Raw genomic sequence first — 23,793 nt, forward strand, 5'->3', positions numbered from 1 at the left:
TCTCTGCAAATGCCAACCAGAATGGGAGCTCAAAATTCCCAGACACAATTAGTAGTGGACTATAAATGTTTCTTCATCATGCCACATTATTATTTAATATTTTCCAAGCACACCACAAGCCAGGAGAACCATTGTCCCTCATAACATGATCCTTCCTCTTCAATCTTAGACTTTTGAGCAGTGAAATAGTTATCAGTGTTGGCATTTAAAGTATCATCATTGAGCATCTGAGTTAGCCCCCATTGAGATGAATGGGGCAGTTTGTGACTCAGAGCTGTTTTTTCTGGCTCTCTGTGAACTTGAGCAGGCGTCACTGCATTGGTCCCACTCTGATCACGTTAGTGTGGGTTTCTTTGCAGCCACAAGATGAGAGATTTCTTTAAAAAAGCTGAGATGCTGGAGGACAAATGAGGCCAGTCTGTGAACCCCTGACTAGGCCCTGGCACTTCCCCAAAGCACCTTTTAAAATATAAGTGCTGTATGGGCCTGCTGGGCTTGTTGCCCATGGCTCATGTACTGAACAGAGCTCTCCGGGACGAGTCAGGGGAGCTAGTGCTGTGTCGTGCAATGCTGGCCAATGGTGCAGTCAGTTAGATTCAGCAAGGATCTGAAGAGGGTGCAAATGATTCTTTGCACTAAGGCGCACTGGGGATTTTGGAAGGGAAATGGCCAAGGAGGTGTGTGTGTTGTTGTTTTTGAGTGACCAATAAGCCAAACCCCAGGAACGGAATGTGTTCGGCCACTAACTCAGGCTCTACATGGTCTATTGGGAATGGGGGTGGAGGGACTCGCGTAGCTAGATCCTAGTTCCTGAATTTCCCCATCTGTTGATAACTAAGAGTTTGCCTTTGTGCACCTGGAAAGAGCAGAGAAATTGTTCTGGAGCATCTCCGATATTATTCCCAGCATTGGGTTAGTTAAGGAAACTGTCCTAGCTCTAGCCTGTCCAGTAGGGGCCCTACAGAAGACTTCACTTTTAGTCCAGCCTGAATTACCAATTTACTAATCTCTGATTAATAATTGAAGGCCCTGTCTGATCTCTGGTACGTACAGAATGTAATGAGAGTTACCAGGTGTTGCTTTGCCTGGCAGTGCTTTTGCCTGGCAGACCCACTGCTGCAGACGTGGCCGGCCATCCATCTGATTGTTCAGTAGTCATTTTATTTATAAAAAGAACAGGAGGACTTGTGGCACCTTAGAGACGAACCGGTTTATTGGATCATAAGCTTTCGAGAGCTACAGCAAAACTTATGCTCAAATAAATTGGTTAGTCTCTAAGGTGCCACAAGTCCTCCTTTTCTTTTTGCGAATACAGACTAACACGGCTGCTACTCTGACACCTTTATTTATAAAGCCGTCTTTTCCCCATCCCCTCTCTGGCCTGTGCCTGAAATGCTTGGCACGGTATGCCACAGCATTAAAACAGAGGAGATTTAAAATTACAATGAACCTTCTAGTGATTTTCCAGCAGATGATCCGAGGGGCTCTGTTCATTGCTGGGCAGGCTGGGCAGAAACCAAGCCGAGCCACTGGCAGGAGAGAGAAAAGGAGTACTTGTGGCTACAGCAAAGCTTATGCTCAAATAAATTGGTTAGTCTCTAAGGTGCCACAAGTACTCCTTTTCTTTTTGCGAATACAGACTAACATGGCTGTTACTCTGAAACCTGGCAGGAGAGAGTCCTCATAAACACAGGCTAAAGAAGGAACCATCAGCAAAAGGAGCCTGGGGGAAGAGCACTCAGCCTTCCTGCAGGCATTCTTCTCCTGTCTGCAGCAGCTCTCCCCCTGCAAGGAGAAAGGCAAGGGGTGCTAAATGGAACCCCTTTAGTGCCCCTACACCCAGCCCCAGGCTCTAGCACACCAAAGAAAGGGGGGCAATAATCTAAACATTTAGGCTGTGATTTCCAGAGGTGCCTGCAGGAGTGAAGTGCCCGAATCCCATTAGAATGTGGTGGATTGGCTCTGGTGAAACCCCTAGCCTGATTGATTTTTCTGCCCCCATCCTCTAAAGAGGGGCCTGTCCCATTCTAGCTGCTCCTTGGCACATCTTAAAAATCATTATAAAAGAGACTGCCCCTTTGACCAATAAGCAACTTCTGTTATAACAACCCATCTGTCTTATTTCCCAGTCCCCCATAGCCAGTGAAAGCAAATACAGAGCCAGCAACAAAGGGAACCTCTTGAGGGATCATTTGAAAGTATGCGGGGGAAGGAGACCTGATAACTGGCAGGGAGTGAGTTACACCCCGTGAGACTTACCACAGCAAAGGAGCAATGGGGAGAGCCCCAAAGCAACTGGCATCGGAGCATGTACTTAATTGTCAGCGTCGCCTTTCTTTGAGGCCACGGTTGGATAGGGCTGAGGTGATGAACAGATTCTATCCACGTCCTTTTTGAGCCACCATTTGAGCCTGCTAAGCGGTTGCCTGAATGGTTTTATATACCATGTAATACCACGGTCTCCTTGGGCATCCAAGGCCTCATGCCTACTGGGACTCGTATTAAAGCAGGCGATGTGCTGTCATCCATTCCAGGAACACTCGGGGGTAGGGAGCATCAGAAGTGGGGAGTAATTCATTAAGCAGAATTAATGCTTGGGCCGCAAACGGGGGTGCGTTTCAGATAACGAAGGAAGGGAAAAGTCCCTCTGGATTTCTGGGGTGGTTGTGGCTTTGCAGTGACATCACAGAACTGGATTTCGCTCTTCCCTTTCTCTGCAAAGGTCTGTCCAGTTTTACTTGACATCTCTGTTTCTTTTGTCTCCATCCAGGGCAGTGACGCTGACTCAGTGGACAAGAACAAATGCTGCACGCTCTGTAACATGTCCTTCACCTCGGCAGTGGTGGCCGAGTCACATTACCAAGGCAAAATCCATGCCAAAAGGTTAAAACTGTTGCTAGGTGAACAGCCAGCACTAAAGGCCACAGGTAGGTCCAGAGACCATGAATATGAGGAGATATTAGAAAGCAGAACCTGCTGTCCATTCAGCTTTATGACTATTCACTGCACCAAAGCAGGATTGGGGTGCACTGCAGCTCGAATGACTCTGCCGATTGAGAACGTAAAGGGATAGCTAACGAATAAAGATCAGCAGAAGCAGCTATTCATTTTTCTTGCTGTCATAATAACCTTTTAAAAAAACCTGCTGATGCCATTATTGCCTGTCTGGTTCACGTAGATTAGTAGTTTATCAGACACCATTGGCCCTTATATTAGTGTTATCTCTGCTTCCATGTTTCTGCAAATCGTCTGCACGTCGGAAGACAATGTCTCCTCCAGGCATGCATAACCAATGACAAGATTCACTTTCATTATCAGAAATTATTTGTCAACTCAGCTAATATGTTTAACCCCTTATAGTTACTGCACACAGCAGAATATAATCGGCTCTCACTGTAGAGGAAAATCTAGACTTTAAAACATTTTGGATCACTGGCCTCTTGATTTTTGCCTACATGGCATTCATGCCATTCTCTGCAGCGATTCCAATAATGCAGGCTCATTCACTTTTACATTCAGAAAAGACAAATGTTGGAATCAGATCATTTAGCCATCTTGTTGTTTTCCTATCCATAAAATCCTTTCAACTTCTAACAATCTTTGAACCTGAACTTCCACTGCTATTCAATCCGGATAGAGGATACTGGATACTAAACGGGCATTAACGTTGGGCTGTAATCTTAGAGATAGGTGCAATGTATTTCACTAAAAGAAAAGGAGTACTAGTGGCACCTTAGAGACTAACCAATTTATTTGAGCATAAGCTTTCGTGAGCTACAGCTCACTTCATCGGATGTATTCAGTGAAGTGAGCTGTAGCTCACGAAAGCTTATGCTCAGATAAATTGGTTAGTCTCTAAGGTGCCACAAGTACTCCTTTTCTTTTTGCGAATACAGACTAACACGGCTGCTACTCTGAAACCTGTCATGTATTTCACTGTTACTACCAGCAGCAGTTCCTTTAGAAAGGAATTTAAATTTAGCTGTGCATTTTATATCCCTATCTAATGGGTCGGATGTAAATCCTAGGTATAATTAAATAAGATTTTTCTTGCTTTACAGACTGTAGATGGTGAAGTATAAAATAGCACTTGTCTTTTATCCTCTTCCTTGTTGTGCTTAAGAATGGTCACTCCTTTTACCTGGGGGAATAGCAGGGAATCACTTTTAAACTATGGCTTACTCATTGTTTTAACTAAAGAATATCTTCCTGAAGGGAGTCATTACAGGTCATCATCAATTAAATTACAGAAATATAATAGATACAGTGGGCATTTGGTGACCAACTGGTGCAGCTTTCTGTCAGAAGACACTATGGGTAAAAATTTCAAAAGCACCTAAGTGGCTCCAGAGACTAAGTCCAATTCCTTTTCAATAGGACTTAGGCTCCTAAGTAACTTAAGTGCTTTTGAAAATTTTGCTGAGTAGTTTGGGACCCGAATATGGGAACTCAGACTGGGCATGGAAGTTATTTGCAACCTTGTTATGTTTCTGCCCAAGCTTTGGGTGCCACGACTTCTAACCCCTTACCAATGCTAAGAGAACTGATATGAGATGGCATAATGACTCGATTTAAAGTTGCTTTCTTGCTTGGAAGGCCAGTATCAGGCCTTTGTCCTCAGGACATGCATCGCAGTTTGACTCAAATTATGGGTAACGCTAAGAAAGGCACCAGTGGAAAGAATACCTTTGTTTATATTTTAGACTGTGAGAATTTCTTTTTAAAGATCAAACGCCTTCGTAGGGAAAATATTTGAACTTTCCAAGCTTCCACAGGTTTGTTCTCCAGGATGTAAGCCTGAAGGGCTGGATACAAAGCCCATTGAGCTCAATGAGCTTTGGCTCAAGCCTCAAATAAATGAGTGAATATCTGTTCTCTGAGCCATGTGAGTGCTTCACATGTAGGTCAACTGTTCAAATCCATAAGCTGTTTTCTGGCCAATGTGAAATTAGTTGTTGTTGTTCATTATTTGTATTACAGTAGCACCTAGGAGTCCTTGTCATGGACCAGGTCCCCGTTGCGCTAGGCGCTCTACAAACACAGAACAAAAAGATGGCTCTTGCCCCAAAGAACTTCCAACTGATGCATAAGACAAGAAACAACAGCTGGAGACCAATGAGGAGAAGGAAACAACGTGACAATATTGGTCAGCATGATAGACGATGGTCTCAGCTCACCAACTGCCTAATCATGATGTCTTTTCAGTTCCTAATGAACATATGTTCGTATTTAAAAACCTGAAACCCCCACACCATAAATTAACTAGTCAAGGACTGAATGGACATGGAGACTGATGTTACTTCTCCAGACTGACAGTACCTTACCAGAATGGGGTCAGAGGTTGTGTAGTGGAAACTTGCAGTGGTATTGTCCATGCTGCACCTCTCCTATGTAAAGAGAAAACATTACCCACAACACTGTCTCAAGCAGCACTGTAAAGAGCCCTGATTTCACTTTGTGTTTTCATTTAATTTTGTTAATCTGAATCAAGTGAGCTGAGTCTGGACTACACCCACACCCCTTGCTGCATATCTCTCTGTGTAACGAGCTCTTCAGTTGTAGTAATCACTAGGAAAGAATAACTCAAGTATTCATTAAGTCTTCTTGATACTTGATCTGATGAATCTAAGCAATAGGAATATATTAATCAGCAGTGGCCATCCTTCTCCAGGAGTTCTCAAGCACTCCCCTTTAAAAACAGCTTTTATGTGGGCTCCCTGCAGAACCAGTTTCTTTTGAGATTTCTCTGCTGGAATGGAGATCAGCTCCTTTGTGCTCCATGTAACAGAGGCTCTCTCTCATACTCCAGACTGCTGCTTCAAAGATTCTGCTTTCAAGAGTCCTAGGAGACACGTATAGACAGCTGTGAGTGTGGCAGTTGTGTGAAGTAGCATCTCAAGGCCTATTTGCCAAGCATTACTCACATTGCATTAACAAATGTGATTTCAGTGCAGGCTTACAGAAAAATCTGCTGGTAACTGTGTGCTCTGTGGAGTGGGTGGCCCCAAGTTCTAGGGCACAAATACATAACTGAGACTTGGCCTTGGAGTTTTCCTATAACAGCTCCAGGAAGAGCTCCCCCAGAGACTTTTCTCTATTTTTATGGAAGATTTAGGTGGTTCCAGGAAGACTTAACCTACGCGCATCTCAACCTTCCTATTGAAACTGCTACCTCTGACTCTGATGGTGGAATTACTGGCTCCAGACACCTATTTTCTGCTCCTTTCTCTAGACAGTAGGTCCCTTTTATTCAGTGATACTTAGGAGTGTCTCTCAGCCTTGGAGGATGCTCCAGGATCCAGTGGCTTTTTCCATATATTCTATCCTGGGATGAATCTTAGTTGAAATGTTTTGTGAGAGAAAGAAAATAGAAAGCAAAAGAGCATTTAATAGTAGGATTATTTTAATCCACTCAGAAGTAAATCATTGGCTTGTAACAATTCAAGCAGTGATCGTTCTTTAAACAAAAAAGCTCAGGTTGCAGATTGAATCAGAGCATATGTCCATTAGACCAGTGGTTTTCAGCCAGGGGTCTACGCAGGGGGCATGCAGAGGTCTTCCGGGGGTACTCAACTCATCTAGATGAGTGTTTCTCAGCCTGGGGGTTGCAGCCCCGAGGTGGATCACGGGCCAGGTTTAGGGGGAATTGCAAGTGCAGGGTTGTCATTGGGGGTGGCAAGCAGGGCAATTGCCCGGGGCCCCATGCCACAGGAGGCCCCACAAAGTTACATGGGGCTTGGGCTTCAGAAAAGGCTCACAAGTGAAAAACAGGCTGAAGTATCACACTGAAATGTAAGTACGATATTTATATTCAAATTGATGTATTTTATAATTATATGGTAAAAATGAGAAAGAAAGAAAGTTTTCAGTAATAGCGAGCTCTGACACTTTCGTATTTTAAGTGAGATGGAACTTGAAATCAGACTCCTGAAAGGGGTACAGTAGCCTGGAAGGGTTGAGAGCCACAGCACTAGACTCTCCACCAAAGAGGGAAGATGAGAACGATTGAATGAAACCCAAGTCCCCCACCCCCACAACTGCACATATCTGCACAGCCCAGTCACTGATTCCTGGGGGGAAACATCAAATAGAAACCCTTTCAAAGTATAATGTTATTAAGAAGAGATATAATAGGTACAATTTTAGAGGTGTTGAGCACCTGCAGGCCCCATTGACTTTCAGCTGGCGTTGTAGGGACTCAGCCACCCTGACCCCAGATTGGTGAGCACAGCCATTGCTCTTGCAAGTCTAAAACACCAAGTATTCTCCTTTGGGCACCCGTCTAACTATTAACCAGGCCCAAAACTGCTTAGCCTTAAAAATTCATCAACATTAGCACTCTTCAGACCAGTAAGCGTACTTGTTTATATGCATCAGTTGCTTCTCCTTCGCTTTCATCCCACTGTGACTAGACTTTTCATCCTGGGATGAATATAAACATGGAAAATCAAAGTGTGCTGAACAGAACTCTCTCAAGTTTAAAAATTGCAAGTTCTTTACAGGCATATAAATGGAGGGGTTAAAAGAGACTGTCTCATTAAACTTCTTCCCTCCAGCCATGAGATTGATGAAATCTTTTGGTCTGCAAAGTTAGGAACTACAGGGATGGCAATGCACAGTGCAGCATGTACACATGAAAACATTTGCAGTCACCTGGAGCACACCATAATAATATCTGCTGCTAAATGGGCCATCTCTACTAAATGTACTATAGGAACAAAATACCAAGGGAGGTGGTGGATTCTCCAACCCTTGGTATCTTCACATCACGACTGGATGCCTGCCTGGTAGATATGCTGTACTCAAACAAAGGTTAATGGGTTCGGTACTGGAGTACCTGTACATAATTCTTTGGTCTGTGTTATACAGGAGGTCAGATTAGATGATCACAATGCCTTAAAATCTATGAATCTATTCATAATGTTCTAATTCTTTGTTTTAACATGTAGATGTATTGTGTGCACTTGTCCATGCTGGAGTCTGGTGTACTGCAAGACTGAACTTTTAGCATGAAAGTCTTTTTTTAATTTATAGGACAAAAAAATAAAAATACAAAATCTCCACAAATAGGTAAACTGTTCATAGTCCCCTCATTAAGAAATGCTCCAAAAATTATGAAACTTCCCCAAAATTTTTCATTTGGGCTAAGATTAAGCAATCTTACTTTTTGTCCTACTGATAGGACCATTGTATGTAAATATCTATAATGAGAATTTAATTAGCATTGTTGATATGCTTGAGAGATGAAAGAATTTATAAACTACATCTGGCTATACATAAGTCACTTCAGATGTGGAGCCACCTCTGGATTGAAGGTAGCAGCTGTTTAAATCATTCAGTAACAACAACAAAGTTTAGAGGCAAAAATGAACACTAATGTGTACAGCCGAAACGTCAGGGAAATTTACAGAGAGATGATTCTAGAGCTGGTTGAAAAACAACGGCAATTTATAAAAAAAAAATAGAATTGAAAGTGTGTACCATTTCACCAAAATCTGAATTTTTTTCTACCAGCTCTGCTACCAAAGTTCTGTTCCTCATCACCTGTTGTGAACACTGGCTGGAACACCAAAGTAATATCCCTGCTCTTTCAAAAATTATCTTGGGAGCTTTAATGATCAGAAGCTCTGTTTGACTTCTTTTCTGAAAGAGAGGTCCTCCGGACCTGGCCTTTTGGGTCTGCACTGACTCCGAGGGCAAAGTGCACCTACTGTATTCTAACACCCACTTCTGGTCTTTGTTTTTGCCCTCCCTCCCTCCCCTCCCCTCCCCTCCCCTCCTGGACTCCTCCCATCCAAGTACTTGCCCGTCTTGACCCTATGAATCTGACTTACGTATGAGTGTGAGTACTTTTCCTTGTGAACGAGGTAGTGTTAGGGCCCAGCTTGTTTTCTTCGCTGCTGTTTAATACAGCTGAGAGAGGTTTAGTCCTTTTGCATGGATTTTCATGCTAGATCCAGACTTGTTTGAGCTCTCTATTGAATTAGTAAGGATCTTCTGGATCAGTGTGAAGTTACATAAATTCTCAATTTTGACTAATGTATGCCCTATATAGTTCAAGCAGTGAGCACACTTACATGTATAATATTCTTTGCCATAGCAGCTTTATCAGCAAAGAAGGATTATCCTGGTACTCCTATCTGGTAATCTAGATGCTTTTCTTGATAGCTTTAAATAACAATTACTCATTACACAGCAATCTTCCTGTCTGACCATGGGAATAATGCAGATACATTTCAATGTATTCTGCGTCTCTGCACAAACTCATATTGTATCTTGGATTTGAGAGCTAACTGCTACTTGATATTCTGGTTTTCCTGTGTACTCAGTATCACAGAAAATTTGGGTCAGTTTTCAATGTATTTCAGAAATATTATATTTCTGAATTTTATCATCTCAGAGTTAACAAAATGCTGATCTTATATCATTTCCCAGTTGGAGCAGTTAGAAGATTGAGGAGTGATTTGACAATAAGCTTTTTTATTACTGGAAAAAGTGATGTCTTATCACTGTGGTGAAATATTTCTGATCCTTTCCTATTCCTGATCCTTTCCCATTTTTGCTGTGTTATGCTGGTGCCCTCAGAGGCTTCATGTCACCAACACTACTGATTAATTTCTCTAGTCATTTCTGGCATCTTCTGTCAACTTGCATTCAGTCATCAGTGCAAATTATAAAACAGAGAATTGTGGGTAAAATAATAGCTGCTGCCCTCATTTATTCCAGTGCTGGGACCTGCTATTTCAGGAAGGTGGAAAATGGCACACCGGCACCAGCAGAGTAGGATAGTGGGTGATGAATCATAGTTTGAGGAAGTGCCATGTCTCCGGAGCAGTGGCTCCGCAGGTGATGGTTGGTGTGCAGTAGAGGACCTAGCGTCACCATTCTGGGTAAGAAATGATACTATGCAGCAAAACGTCAAAGGCACCCATATTTTTAGAGATGCCGTGATCTGCACTCCGCTCCCATCAGGAACCACCGTGAACAGAATTTCCTTGGCATTTCACTCCATTGGTGCCTGATTCAGGTTTTCAGTCTCAGATCTGTTAAAAGTGATGGAATAAAATAACTCTCAGAATTTGGTTGTGACTATAAAGTCAGGCCAAGCCTACGCTACAGACCTATAGCGGTATAACTACGTTGGTCAGGGATGTGAAAAATCCACACCCCTGGGCAACGTAGTTATAACCGACCTACCCCCCCTCTCCCCCTCCCCGCTTAGATAGCACCATGTTGATGGGAGAGCTTCTCCTGTTGACATAGTGACCGCCTCTCCGGGAGGTGGATTGACTACGCTAAGGGGATCCGATGAAGTGAGCTGTAGCTCACGAAAGCTCATGCTCAAATAAATTGGTTAGTCTCTAAGGTGCCACAAGTACTCCTTTTCTTTTTGCGAATACAGACTAACACGGCTGTTACTCTGAAACCTGCTAAGGGGAGAAGCTCTTCCGTCGGCATGGTACGGCAGCACCGGAGCGATTAGTGAAGACAGGCTCTCAGTGTCAACCTTATCTGTGGAATTTCTTCTTTTCTGAGGGAAACTGTATTTCCACAATTCCCTTTTGTAATGGGGCAGCTGAGTGCTTACTTTCTTAGTATTGTTATCCTGAGTTCCTCTTGGATAGGGTGAGGAGTTCAGTGCCTTTGCAGGTAGTCCTGTGATTAGAAAGTGTTGTACACAAGAAATAAGTGAAACAGTTGTCCATCACCAGTGTGCTGAAGTGTTTAACTGTAAATGTTGCCTCACGCCCCTCCAATACCAAAAAACAATGCAAGACAGACTGTTATAAGCTACATAACACGTTGCACCGGTAGAACCAAAGTCAAAGGAAGGAAGTTTTTGCTAGGGTTAATTATTTTCATGTTGCTACTGTGGGAATGACATTTTGTCCTGTTTCTGGCTAGAAGGTACTGTACGTTAAAAAGATAAATTCCCATTTGGAGTGAAGTCAGCTGTCATTTATTTCTGTTCAGGAAGATCCTGAGTTCCAGTAGATAGGGGATGTGTTTCATTAATTAGTGGTTAAATATGGCAATAGTTCAGGCCTAGCTGTAGTTGTAAACTAGGTCTAAGTGATGCAACAATACAAAAATAGATTTTGCATTACAAATGCATCACTAAGAGGAGGACTAATGCTTCACCACTATGTACCTGGTGAAATCATGAACACCTATGCAAAGTGAGCACAGACTAGGGTAAAACACTACCACTAGTGAGCTAGAGGAGTTCTGGTTTGGTAGCTCAGTATGCTCCCTTCACACAGAAACAAAGCGCTATTTAAAAATGCAGCTCAGAGGGAAATCCTTTGGGCTTCACAACTTTTCCTTCCACATCTGATGCAGCCAACGGCTCTTGGAATGAGTAGAACATTCCACACTAAACTCTTAATACCATGGAGATTATGGGCTTTGGTAGCACAGAATACGTGGTGGCTTGAGGGAGCGTGATTGCTGCTTTATCCCTAACTACTAAGATCACTTCATGGAAAAGACAAAGGCCTAAATTCGAGTCCCACTAATGCCCACTCCCCATTAATTATGTTTTGACTGGCATGCGCTGCAAATCAGTGAAGGAAGAGTTTGTGAGACAGGCTCTGACATGCAATCTGGAGTTCTCTCCCATTTAGCTAACACAGCAGCAAAGGGAATAGTATGCTCCAGTCATAATTCTTGAGTGTGGAGCAGACATAAATCCTGAGGACACCACCAGCTATGTGAACTTATGCCACCCCAGTCCCCTCAAGGCAGCAGCTAACATATAAACAAGGACAAACCTGGCCAAAGGAGCCGACATATTTAACTTTATAGCTGGGGCCTAGGCAGGGAGCATGTCCAATATACCTCATAACTCGAACTCCTGGATCTCGACATGTAATAACTCTTTATTATAAAGTGCCAGATGCCCAAATGCTTCTACAGTTATTGCGGATAATCCCAGTGGTCAAAAATAAAGATAAGAATAGAAAGATTTCATCTTATAAGTCTATAGAGGATAATTTTATGGGTGAAGGTTTTAGACTTGCACTCCCCTTTAAAAAAAAAAGAAAAAAAGTCAGTCACTAACAACTCTCCCGATACAGTTTGTGTATGGGGCTAGAGTGGGGAAAGCATGAAACACCTCTCCAAGATTTGGCTGAATTGGAATAATCACCCAGACACCGCAATTTACAGCCACACAGCTTGGAATCTTTGAGACGTGCACACACCACCTTCTGCACTGGAGAGCATCGAACATCAAAATAGTGTAAAACTGAATGGGCGTCTGCTTTTGGGTTAGCCTTGTGTGTCATTTAGTCCATTCTCCTTGATTGGGACATACTACGAATAATCAGGGTTTTAGTGGAGCATATAGTGTGTGAGTACAGTAAGTAGACAGAGCAATTTGTACAGGGAGTACTTTTTACCTGAACTTTGCACAATGCAGTAAGGAGGAGTTCCAGTGAATGGAGAGCAGAAGGTTTTCCAAACTGCACCTGCTTCCCTGCAGGCAGGGCCAGCGTGTACTTAGCACTTAATTAAGGCTATACATGGAAGTAATTCTTCTGCTGTACTCCGTGCTGATAAGGCCTCAGTTGGAGTATTGTGTCCAGCTCTGGGTGCCACATTTCAGGAAAGATGTGGACAAATTGGAAAAAGTCCAGAGAAGAGCAACAAAAATGATTAAAGGCCTAGAAAACATGTCCTATGAGGGAAGATTGAAAAAGTTGGGTTTCTTTAGTCTGGAGAAGAGAAGACTGAGAGTACATAAAAGGTTGTTACAAGGAGGAGAGAGAAGAATTGTTCTTAACCTCTGAGGACAGGACAAAAAGCAATGGGCTTAAATTGCAGCAAGGGCGGTTTAGGTTGGACATGAGGAAAAACTTCCTGTCAGAGTGGTTAAGCACTGGAATAAATTGCCCAGGGAGGTGGTGGAATCTCCATCATCGGGGATTTTTAAGAGCAGGTTGGACAAACACCTGTCAGGGATGTTCTATATAATACTTAGTCCTGCCTTGAGTGCGGGGGACTGGACTAGATGACCTCTCGAGGTCCCTTCCAGTTCTATGATTCTATGTTCAAGGCATTGGACAGTAGTTGACACTGATTATTAAGAGTAGGGGAGGATTGTGAGCTGGTAAACTATTAGTATGGCAATAATACACAAGGAAAGCTACACTTCATTTAATTAAAATTCCAAACAAAAATACTGCATTAAAAGAATCTTAAGCGTATTAGGCAACCCATTTCCTGATTTTTGATTGCTTCACTTCGCGGCCTTAACTCTGCCCTCTTGTGTGTATGCATTACAATGCAGTCTTGAATTACATGATCACATACTGTTTTCCTGCCATTTATCTGGATTGTGTTCAGTGCCTATACAGGTTTATTTGTCCTTTTGGAATGCAAGGCACTGAATTTTTAGACAGATTGCTTTTATTTGTTGAGAAACAAGTGATTTTATGAGGAAAATGCCATCTGGCCTCTCCTGAGCGCTGCCTCCTGCTTGTGAGTTTTTTTGGAGAAGTAATTTTGTCCTTTACTTGCATAATAAAAACTGTGTGAGGCTCAAAAGAGAGAGCAGAGCTCGATACTATATTTCTGTGGGAGAAAGCACCAAAGTGTCTAGGACCTGAGCTGGAAACATCTCAGCACTGTATATACGGAGTTAGCAAGAAATGTACAGAACAGTACAGTGTGTGTAGTGTGGCATGCCTCCAGCAAGGCTTAGGGGGGCATATTGTGCCCAGTCCATGCAAAGCATATGAGGGTGGGTGGGTTGGGAAAGGTCATACCCTCAGCTAATTTAGATGCAAATGAAGGTGGGCATAAATATTGGATATTAAACAACTAACTACATGACTGTGTTTACAAAGCTGGGAATTATTAGCTTTTGCACAGAGAATTCTGCACCCTCTGAACTGGAGACCAAGATGAGGCTCCTGGTGACATGCAGAAAGCTCTTGCCTAGGAAGAGCTGCCAGAAGCAACTAAAACTTCACCTCTGAATGACAGGTTTCAGAGTAGCAGCTGTGTTAGTCTGTATTTGCAAAAAGAAAAGGAGTACTTGTGGCACCTTAGAGACTAACCAATTTATTTGAGCATAAGCTTTCGTGAGCTACAGCTCACTTCATCGGATGCATTCCATGTGCTTCAGAGAAGGCAGCTGGGCCATATAAAGGAATGCATCCGATGAAGTGAGCTATAAACTGGTTAGTCTGTAAGGTGCCACGAGTACTCCTTTTCTTTTTACCTCTGAGTGAGAGTCATAAAGTTCAGTTACACTTGTGTATGTGACCCCCTCTGTTTGCTGATGGACAGGACACTAACAGTAGTTACTGGAGTCAGTAGCCGCTGCCCTGACGCCTGCTGTGAGACGGAGGGTGTGTGATCTTAGTAACCCATATGACAGGGACCAGGAAATGGAGATCAGTCTCGGACAGCTTTCCTGCTTCTAACACCATTATTAGAGACGCAAATAAAAGAGCAGGATGTGGTCGGAGGGGGACACTCGGGCTGTCGTATCCAAAGGCTTTGCTCCGTGACTGACACGAAGCCATGTATGAAGCTCTCTGTGTTTGCCAAGCTCTGTGATTGTAACCCAGTGGTGGGTGGGTGAGTAGGTGTGGGTGTGACACTATTTCCTTATGTGGTCTTAGCCAAACCACTCGAAAGTGAAGGACTTTGAAGGGAGAGACATGGATTCTGAGGGTCTCTCTGCATGGTCCCTCTCAGCTGGCTCCCATCCAAACCAGATGTCTGGGCAGCACAGGAATAGGGAGGGAATCTTTGTCTGCTCTGGGGCGTTGTTGAGACAGGAGCTGGCAGACTGGCCCATCAGCTCCCTGTGTGGCTGTGGAGAGGATGTGTCCCTGTCACAGGGTGACTGGCCCCTTTAAGTGGGAGCAGGGTCTGGTGCATCTGTGGCTGATTAGCTGCCTCCCAAATGTGCTTCAGAGTAGGCAGCTGGGCCATATAAAGGAGAGACCAAGCGCTGCAGGAAGGGGTGGGTGAGAGTTGTCTGAGAACAGGGCGAGAGAGGGAGGACAGCAGAGAGCTGCTGAAGGGACAAAAGCTGAAGGTACTCAGTAACCGAACTGCTCATGATGTTTTCTGTGGAAAGGTGTTGGGAGGGCTGGCTGGAGCTGGGGAATCCTGCCAAGTTGTGGGGAGTGAGGAAGGCTTGTGCAGAGGCTCCCAGGAAACCGGGAAAGGACCAGCCTGGTCAGCGTAAGCTGGGCCCGGAAGCAAGGGGAGTTGAGGAGGCAGGAGGATCCTAGGAGCAGAGCTAGGACTCTCAGGCAGGGTGGCCAGGGTGCCCCCTTTCAGCAATGGTCCTGTGGTCCTGAATAGACAGTGCGACAGGTAGGAGGACTCCTAGGTGAGGAGACCTGACTGGGGCTACTGGAGAACGCTTGTGGGAAAGAAGTGGGTCTTGGCACGATCAGGGTGGGGGCCTGGAGAGGGGCCCTGGACCTGGCTCAGAAAGAGCTGGCTAATGGCTCTCGGGTGGGTGACCCGGGAATGGTGACCTTGGCGTGGGAGTGAGGAGCTGCTGTAACCTTGTTTGGCTCTGGGAGGAAGTGTGTTTAGCAGGAGGCATCCGCAGACTGTGGCGAATCATGTGAATAAAAGGCTTTGCGTTTGCTACAGTGAGACCATGCTCCTTTTCATGGGTGAGTGAAGAGGGCAGTGAGGCAGGCGCCCTGTTGTGGCACAGCCTGTTCCAAGATGGTGCTTGAGGCAGAGGCTGCCTTGCCCCAGGATTTTACCTCAGGATTTCTCCCTAGAGTGCCCAGAGCTCTCCCCAATGACGTGGGCTCCCGCCCCAGCAGAGAATTGGGGAATTTGCTTGGGGCTGTTGTGCCAAACAAGTGGCCCTGCCGGCAGCTCCCCATTAGGAGGCTGCTCTGGGCTGCAGACTCCTTCACAGCCCACCCGGAGTGGGGTTGGGGTGGATTTACCCCAGCCAGTCCCAAGTCCCTCTCTGAGCCCCCAGCACACAGTCCCTCGCGCAGTGGCAGTGTGAATGGATAAAATGTGGGGAAGGAACAATAACAACACAGAGTAAAATCAGTGAGCTGCATTAGCTTGAGAGTAAGGGTAGCTAGGGTTCCTATTTATTCTTTGTACTGGAGAAGCACCTAAAAGCCGCAGTCAGGATTAGGGCTCCATTGTGCTAGGAGTCTTCAAGCACACGGACTTTGCCCCAGAGGGCATACAGTCTAAGGCAGCAATGGATGTGCGAACGGGAGACAGTCTTATTTAGCAGAACTACTCTTCTTTTTGTTTCTAACTATACCAGTGAAACAACAGCTATACAAAAAGAAAAGGAGGACTTGTGGCACCTTAGAGACTAACCCATTTATTGGAGCATAAGCTTTCGTGAGCTACAGCTCTGATGAAGCATCTGATGAAGTGAGCTGTAGCTCACGAAAGCTTATGCTCAAATAAATGGGTTAGTCTCTAAGGTGCCACAAGTACTCCTTTTCTTTTTGCGGATACAGACTAACATGGCGGCTACTCTCAAACCAATAGCTATACAGTGAATAGACAACACCGTCACTTTGTGGAATTAAATAAATTCAACCAGGGTAAGTGGAAAGTCCATTAGCCAATACAAAGAGGAGAATAAATGTCTCCACAGAAGAGTCAATTATATAATAATTTTGTTAACTAATACCCAAAGGAGCTCATTTTGTTAATACTCTGTAGTGTATCAATCTTGCCAGCACATATGAGGTATCCGTCTAGGATATTTTTCTCTTCCTAAATGGTTCCCCGATCAGGGCTTAGGAAGTAGGAGAACTATGTTTCAGAACCAACTGTAATTCAGGCAATGAAAATCCAATAGCTTTCCAATATTCCAATGAAAATCCAATCCATTGCCAATAGACTCTTACAAAAACCCTGAAAATTGATAAGGTCGTAAGTAACATTAGAGGCAAGATACAATTTCCTTAATGAAAGCTAATAGAGATCCTTTCATATACCGGTCAGCTGAAGATTTGTAACTTGTATTAACACTCTTGAACCATGAGGGAGATCACAGAGGGTTCAGGTCATAATTATGTGCCTAAATCTATCGTTATTTTGCTCACTGAGGAACTTTGCAGAATCAAATAATGAAGTTCTTTCATCACTTTGTCAGTCCCTCCAGCTGCAATTTCATTAGAGCTGAGCTACAATAGCGGTGAAACCTTTGGATCAGAAGAGCTCTCAAACTGATTTTTAGAGTGCAAATTTTCCTACTCTTATCCCAAGAAGCATATTTCCTGAAAGCATAGTTTTAAGTAATTATTTTGATATTAAACATTTTATTTAAAATCTAAAAATGGAAAACCACATGAGCTAGGTGTGCCAATTAAGTACTAATAAGTGTGTATTCTGGTATTCCAATAGCATCACAATTTTTACCTTTTTATTATAAATTAATTTTTCTTTTATCAGCTGTACTATATTCAGCAGAGATCACAGCAAACACATGCGGCTCTTGTTTTGCATTATGACTAATGATCCATTTTTCTTTTAAAACCTTTTGAATCAGGATCACTTTTTTAAAAGTAGACTGCTAGAGCCTTCTGGCAATTTTGAAGAGGGCTGAGGGGCTAAACCAGAAGGTTTACATGTTGGTGGCACCTATTAATAGTGTATTAAGATATTTGAGCGAGGGGATTGACTACTGAATACGGTCTTTATCTGTGGCATTTTAAAATTCTTCTGTTTTTTTTCCTATTCTTTTCTAAAAACAAACAAACTGAAAACAAGAATGTTCAGATGATTATAAATCTAACAGTTTTCCTACTCTGAGAAATGTTTGGTTTTATACATGTAATGTCATACATAAGGTTATGCTCTTTGATTACTATTTTTGATTATTCTTCACCAGTATGTTTATATTATAAGTAGCAGTTTTAACAAGAAAATGTTAACAGGTAAAGTTTAATAATAAAGCATGTAACTATAACTAAAAGAAGCTTTACTTCCTGAGCTGGTGTAAATGCAAATAATTTAGGAATAGTTTCATGCTACCTAAGCACACTAACATTTCTGTTTTAAGGGAGATGGTAGATTTCTAAGCCATACCATTCAAAATATGTAGAGCAGCAGTCTTTGCAATGGAAGGTGCTAACCGCTGCTAATTCTTCTTTGTGTCAAACATGGGGACTGTCTATTCAAGGTTCTGGTGTAGTATGAATAGTGGTTGGGCTGGGAAGACTCCATGTCTGATTGTTTTCTTTTACAGAAACCACTCTGAGTTCACTAAAGCAGCCGCATGCGGATAGTTCTCCTGTGGTGTCTTCACCTCACCAAAGAAGAGACTCAGACAGGTACTGTCAGCTCTGTGCAGCCTGGTTCAATAACCCCATGATGGCACAACAACATTATGATGGCAAAAAGCACAAAAAGAACGCAGCCAGGGCCGACTTATTAGAACAACTAGGGAAGACCTTGGATCTAGGAGAGTTGAAAGGTAAGAGCCTGTCTTGAACATAAAGAATCTGTGCTTTGAGAAGGAAGATTCATCCTCTGTAGGTTGTAATGTGTTTGCAGCCTAGTGTCTCTCTGTTCACCTTAGTCATTTCTCTTAGCAGTTAGCAGATTCCAGTCTTGTCTGGTTATAGAAGAAAAGGATGCAGTGTTTGGCTAATGCTGCTCATATGCAGCTCTTCATGACTTTCCTTTTTCTAGGATAGTTTATTAATGTAAAAAGAACAAGGAGTACTTGTGGCACCTTAGAGACTAACCAATTTATTTGAGCATAAGCTTTCGTGAGATACATGCATGCATCCAATGAAGTGGGCTGTAGCTCACGAAAGCTTATGCTCAAATAAATTGGTTAGTCTCTAAGGTGCCACAAGTACTCCTTTTCTTTTTGCGGATACAGACTAACACAGCTGCTACTCTGAAACCATTTATTAATGTAGTGTCTGAGCCTTAAGGCATAGCACACAATACAGTAAATATGTGTTTTAAAACCAGCACAGCTCAGTAAGATGAATACTAATTTTTAAAAATTGTAAAACATTAACTCAGGCCTTCCACCAGGCTCAGTTACACCCTTAAAACCACAACCCCTGAGTCAATATTCAAAAACATGGTAACAAGTATATACATTATTTCATTTAGGTTATAAGGAGCCTTCCTTTTTCTTGTTTTTGTGGTCGATAAGGCAAATAGGGTGACAACCTGAATACATTTCTGTGGGATAACACTCTGCAGTCATAGCAGCATCATTCAGAAGTTGGTCCTCTAGGATATCTTGTTCCTCTTTCAAAGAAGGAGGATCTTAGAGGTCAGTGCATGTCGCAATTCCCTGGCAAACACAGGATCGCTCTTCTAGGAGCCACGTTACAGAGAGAACGATAGTCTAGTACTTGGTGCAGTGTGACTGGGAGTTGGACTCCAGGGGTCTATTCCCATTTCTGCCACTGACTTGCTGTGTAGCCTTAGGCAAAGGACGTCCTGTGCCTCCATTGAGGCATTTGTAAAATGAGCATAACATGTATCACATTCGATGTGTTGTGACTGTTTTGTGGAGGTTTCTTGCCTTCTCTCAGAAGGTATGCTGGGCAACTCTCTATGATCAGCTAATGGACCTTCCTTGACCCGGCTCCACTTGCTTAAACAGCATGCACAACATCAGACCATGTCAGGGCACCAAAGGAGACAAGTCACAACCTGTCTCTTTTATGTCTGATGTTTGCTTAGAGAGCAAATGTTGTTTGCTGCCTCAGCCTGAGTTATCAGCACTTCAGCTCTTACAGAAATACACATCTTAATGACTTGACCTCTAAATTCTTTAGTGTTTGAATGGCCTGTCTTTTAAATAAAAGACAAAGGGGCTGTCCCCATGTGGTAACTGAAAGTGACTTGCTCAGCAGCCCATGTAAGGCTATTAGCTCTCAACATTGACCTTGAGTCTTACCTTTGCATCAGTCAAAGGTGTGAGCCTCACCTGGAAATTCTTGCTTAGTAGCGATACGCTCAGGGCTTAACTATAATTGGTCCTGTGCTTGATAAATACTCTGCATAAATATGTATGAGAGTTTGACTCAGATTCTCTGTTGGTGTAAATCAGTGTAGCTTCATTTAATAGAGCTGTGCCAATTTACACCAATGGAGGATGTGGCCCAAATGCTGAGAAGACTATATCATTAAAGTGTGAAAATGCCTAAAAAGGGAAAACTATGGAGCTCCTTTTAAGGCACAAGTTTCATTTTGATGTAATATGGCCCAATATGTGTCTACAGGAATAATTAATTGAAATAGACAAAGGAAGAGGTACTAGTTGAGATTTTCAAACCAGTGCAGGGATTTGGTTTCGCAGCAGGACATTCCATATCATTTTCAGTTTTGTTCCTTTTGAAGGAAATTACTATCTCCCTTCAGGTTTCAGAATAGCAGCCGTGTTAGTCTGTATTCGCAAAAAGAAAAGGAGTACTTGTGGCACCTTAGAGACTAACAAATTTAAAAATCTCCCTTCAATTACTAATAGACATACTGTAGATTATGAATTTCTAAGCTTCAAATAAAACTTCTGCTTTCTCAGATTCTATGTGTGCTACACAGGGAGAGCCAGTGTGGCTCACAATACCATAAATATGATTCATTGGCTGACTCACTGCCCCCTGCTGAACATATGCAGTGAAGAATAAACTGGGACAGTAATATGTAAGTGCTTACTACCTTGAACTATGCTGAACTCATGTGTGGATGGGAACATTAGTAGCAGTAAATAAATCAATTGTGGAATGTTTTATTCACATAGTTATTGTCTAGGGGAGTTAGAAATGAAGGCGTTTAAGGTACCTACTGGTCCATACTGTGTTTCTGAAAATGTTCTGCTGTTCTGAACTCCATGACATATTTTGGATTTGCAGATAATCTAGTATCAGTAAATCATGCATTAATGGACAGTGCAATTTATAGGAGAGAAGGAAACATAAATGTGTATACACAGATGCACGCAGACTTCTGTGAGAGAGGAAGAGAGGGCACCTTGCTGCTAGTATTTGACATTTTGAGGGGTACTTTTTCCTATTTTCAGTGATCAAACTTTTCATTTTGGAGGAGAAAATGCCATGCCTCTCCTGAATGTACAGCTAATGGACCCAGTTCTGCAGCTTCAGTGGCCCCAGAAGGATTCCCCTGCCTCAGAGAAGGCTCCAGAAGTACAGGGCCATTGTGGTAGCTACTCCACCAGCCCTTTGCTGGCTCCTGGCGCAGGAGAAAAGGGGATATTATTGGCCCATTCTTCAATCCAGGTGACTCCTCCCACTTCTACCTGGTGTATGTTAGAGTGGGCTAAAGGCTGCTCCACCTGGATTTTGGGATTGGGCTGGTGTCCGTTCTCTCTGAGAGTGGGGAGCAGTGCTTTGCTCATTTCTCTGGACTTGCACTGAGCATAGCATAGCTGGCCAGGAGAATCTGGTCCAATATTGACGTAAACTTCCATATACCATCAAAGTCAATCTGCCCACCTCTGGCCATCTTCTAGCAATCTGCTAACAGAAATGTTATCAGAGATTTCATCTAAAAAATGTGTGCAGTCAGGACCATGCTGTTAAGCAAAGCCTATGCACTCTTAGGATAAGACCCTGCTCCAAGCCTCCTCCAGTAACATCATCATTTTACTGTTTAATTCCCTTATTTTGGTTGAGTAAAATTGCACTGTTATTGCTATTAAACATAGTTTTTGTTGCAATTCTTTCTCTTGTGAAATTAGTATTTCACAATCTTCTGAATGGAAAAGAGATGACATTTGTTTAACATTAGTGGCTGCTCACACATGAGGCATGTTATTCACTATTCATTATTCTCTCAGGCATTCAGCAATCATGTAATTTCAAGTGATTTCACATCATTTTCTACATGTCAGAGGCTTGACATACTATTTGATAAACGTGACATATGATCATAACACCCAAAGGGTCTAACCACAAACAGAAATTCCTCATTTGCTAATCATAACTTTCAGTTCCTGTCTGTGATTTCCATTTATAGACTCAATCCAGTGGGGAACAGATCTGTTTAGCTGGTATAATAATTGCAGAACATCATTTGAATCCACATCACAATCAGAACAGATTGGTTGATTTTAGGAGTTATTGGAAAAGGAAACAGGGCTTGGTTCTGATCTTAAAACTGTATTAATGCCAGTGTAATTTAGCTTCCGTGGAATTATTCCTGATTTAGGTTCATTCAGAGAAATTGAGACTCAAGCCCATTCCAGGTTTCAGAGTAACAGCCGTGTTAGTCTGTATTCGCAAAAAGAAAAGGAGTACTTGTGGCACCTTAGAGACTAACCAATTTATTAGAGCATAAGCTTTCGTGAGCTACAGCTCACTTCATCAGATGCAAGTCTGCGTTCTGTTTTGGTTGGAGCTGCTCTTGAATCAAAACCTCAGATCTCCTTGAGCTTTGGGGAGATTGGGTGTGAATCCAGATTCTAACTTTGTATCATCTACAGTTAATTTTTGTGTAACAAACAAAATTAATATTATTAATACATCAGAATTACCATTATTAATACAATGAATCAGTTTTTCAAAAGCACCTAAGTTATTTAATCACCTAAATCCCCAATTTCAAAAGTGACTTAGCGCCTTAGGATCCCTAGTCCTAGTAACTTTCAGTGAGTCTTGGCCTCCGAAATCATTTAGGGGCTTTTGAAAATTGTACCTATTTTGTATTTAGACACCTGAGTTATTGCATTTGTCCTCCCACCTTCACCTACTTGCTGGATAGTGTGACAAAGTTTCTGCTCTGCCTTGGTGGGTCTTGCGCTTATCGGCAGATTTGCTCGCCTTGGAGCTTCACAGCAGCCCTCAGCTTGGCCGTTTTTCTGAACCCACAGTCCAGGTCGACTCCTCCTGTGTCTGACCAGGAGTTGGGAGGATTTGGGGGGAACCCGGGCCCGCCCTCTACTCCGGGTTCCAGCCCAGGGCCCTGTGAAATGCAGCTGTCTAGAGTGCCTCCGGGATCAGCTGTGCGACAGCTACAACTCCCTGGGCTACTTCCCCATGGCCTCCTCCCAACACCTTCTTTATCCTCACCATAGGACCTTCCTCCTGGTGTCTGATAATGCTTGTACACCTCAGTCCTCCAACAGTCCGCATTCTCACTCTCAGCTCCTAGTGCCTCTTGCTCCCAGCTCCTCACACACACAGCACAAACTGAAGTGAGCGCCTTTTTAAAACCCAGTTGCCATGATTAGCCTGCCTTAATTGATTCTAGCAGCTTCTTGATTGGCTGCAGGTGTTCAAATCAGCCTGTCTTAATTGTCTCCAGAAGGTTTGTGATTGTTCTGGAACCTTCCCTGTTACCTTACCCAGGGAAAAGGGACCTACTTAGCCTGGGGCTAATATATCTGCCTTCTATTACTCTCCTATAGCCATCTGGCCCGACCCTGTCACAGTAGTTACATGGCTAGGTGCAGTTAGTTTTGTGGTCACATGTCTCTCCTGCAGGAGGAAATGGTGCCCATAATAAATTAGAATTTGGCAATTGTTTGTATGTTGCTTGATGTTTGCCAGGGGCAGGTGTTTTGTCCCAATTTGTCAGTCCCTGTCCAGAACAAGCACAGAGTTTAATTCCTGCATAACTCGCAGGGTGGACTTCAGCAAGAGCTCTCGGCCCTGTTTACATTTGCAGCTTCTTGTGCTGCGTTCAGTGAAGTGGAATAGCTGCGAAGAGTCCAGGGATTTCACAGCCACTTTTTGGAAATGCCCATAGCTCACACACGAGCTTGAAATAAAAATGAGGCAGAATGTTTTTCTCTTCCGAAGTCCAGGACGGAAATTTAGAGAATTA

The 23,793-nt window shown here is 43.1% G+C and overlaps 1 protein-coding gene across 3 annotated transcripts in view; it reads left to right on the top strand.

The window, feature by feature from the left end:
• ZMAT4 (zinc finger matrin-type 4) overlaps window positions 1–23,793 on the top strand; it is a 166,566-nt gene that overhangs the window by 95,906 nt on the left and 46,867 nt on the right. For 2 of the 3 annotated variants that reach the window (XM_073325309.2, XM_073325308.2), the window contains exons 4-5: window positions 2,771–2,927; window positions 18,224–18,451. In XM_073325309.2, coding sequence (XP_073181410.1) covers window positions 2,771–2,927; window positions 18,224–18,451 — 385 coding nt within the window. The remainder of the gene's footprint in view (window positions 1–2,770; window positions 2,928–18,223; window positions 18,452–23,793) is intronic. The other variant, XM_073325312.2, reaches the window with a different exon arrangement.

Source organism: Lepidochelys kempii, chromosome 26, assembly GCF_965140285.1.
Source record: "Lepidochelys kempii isolate rLepKem1 chromosome 26, rLepKem1.hap1, whole genome shotgun sequence".
Taxonomy (NCBI): domain Eukaryota; kingdom Metazoa; phylum Chordata; order Testudines; family Cheloniidae; genus Lepidochelys; species Lepidochelys kempii.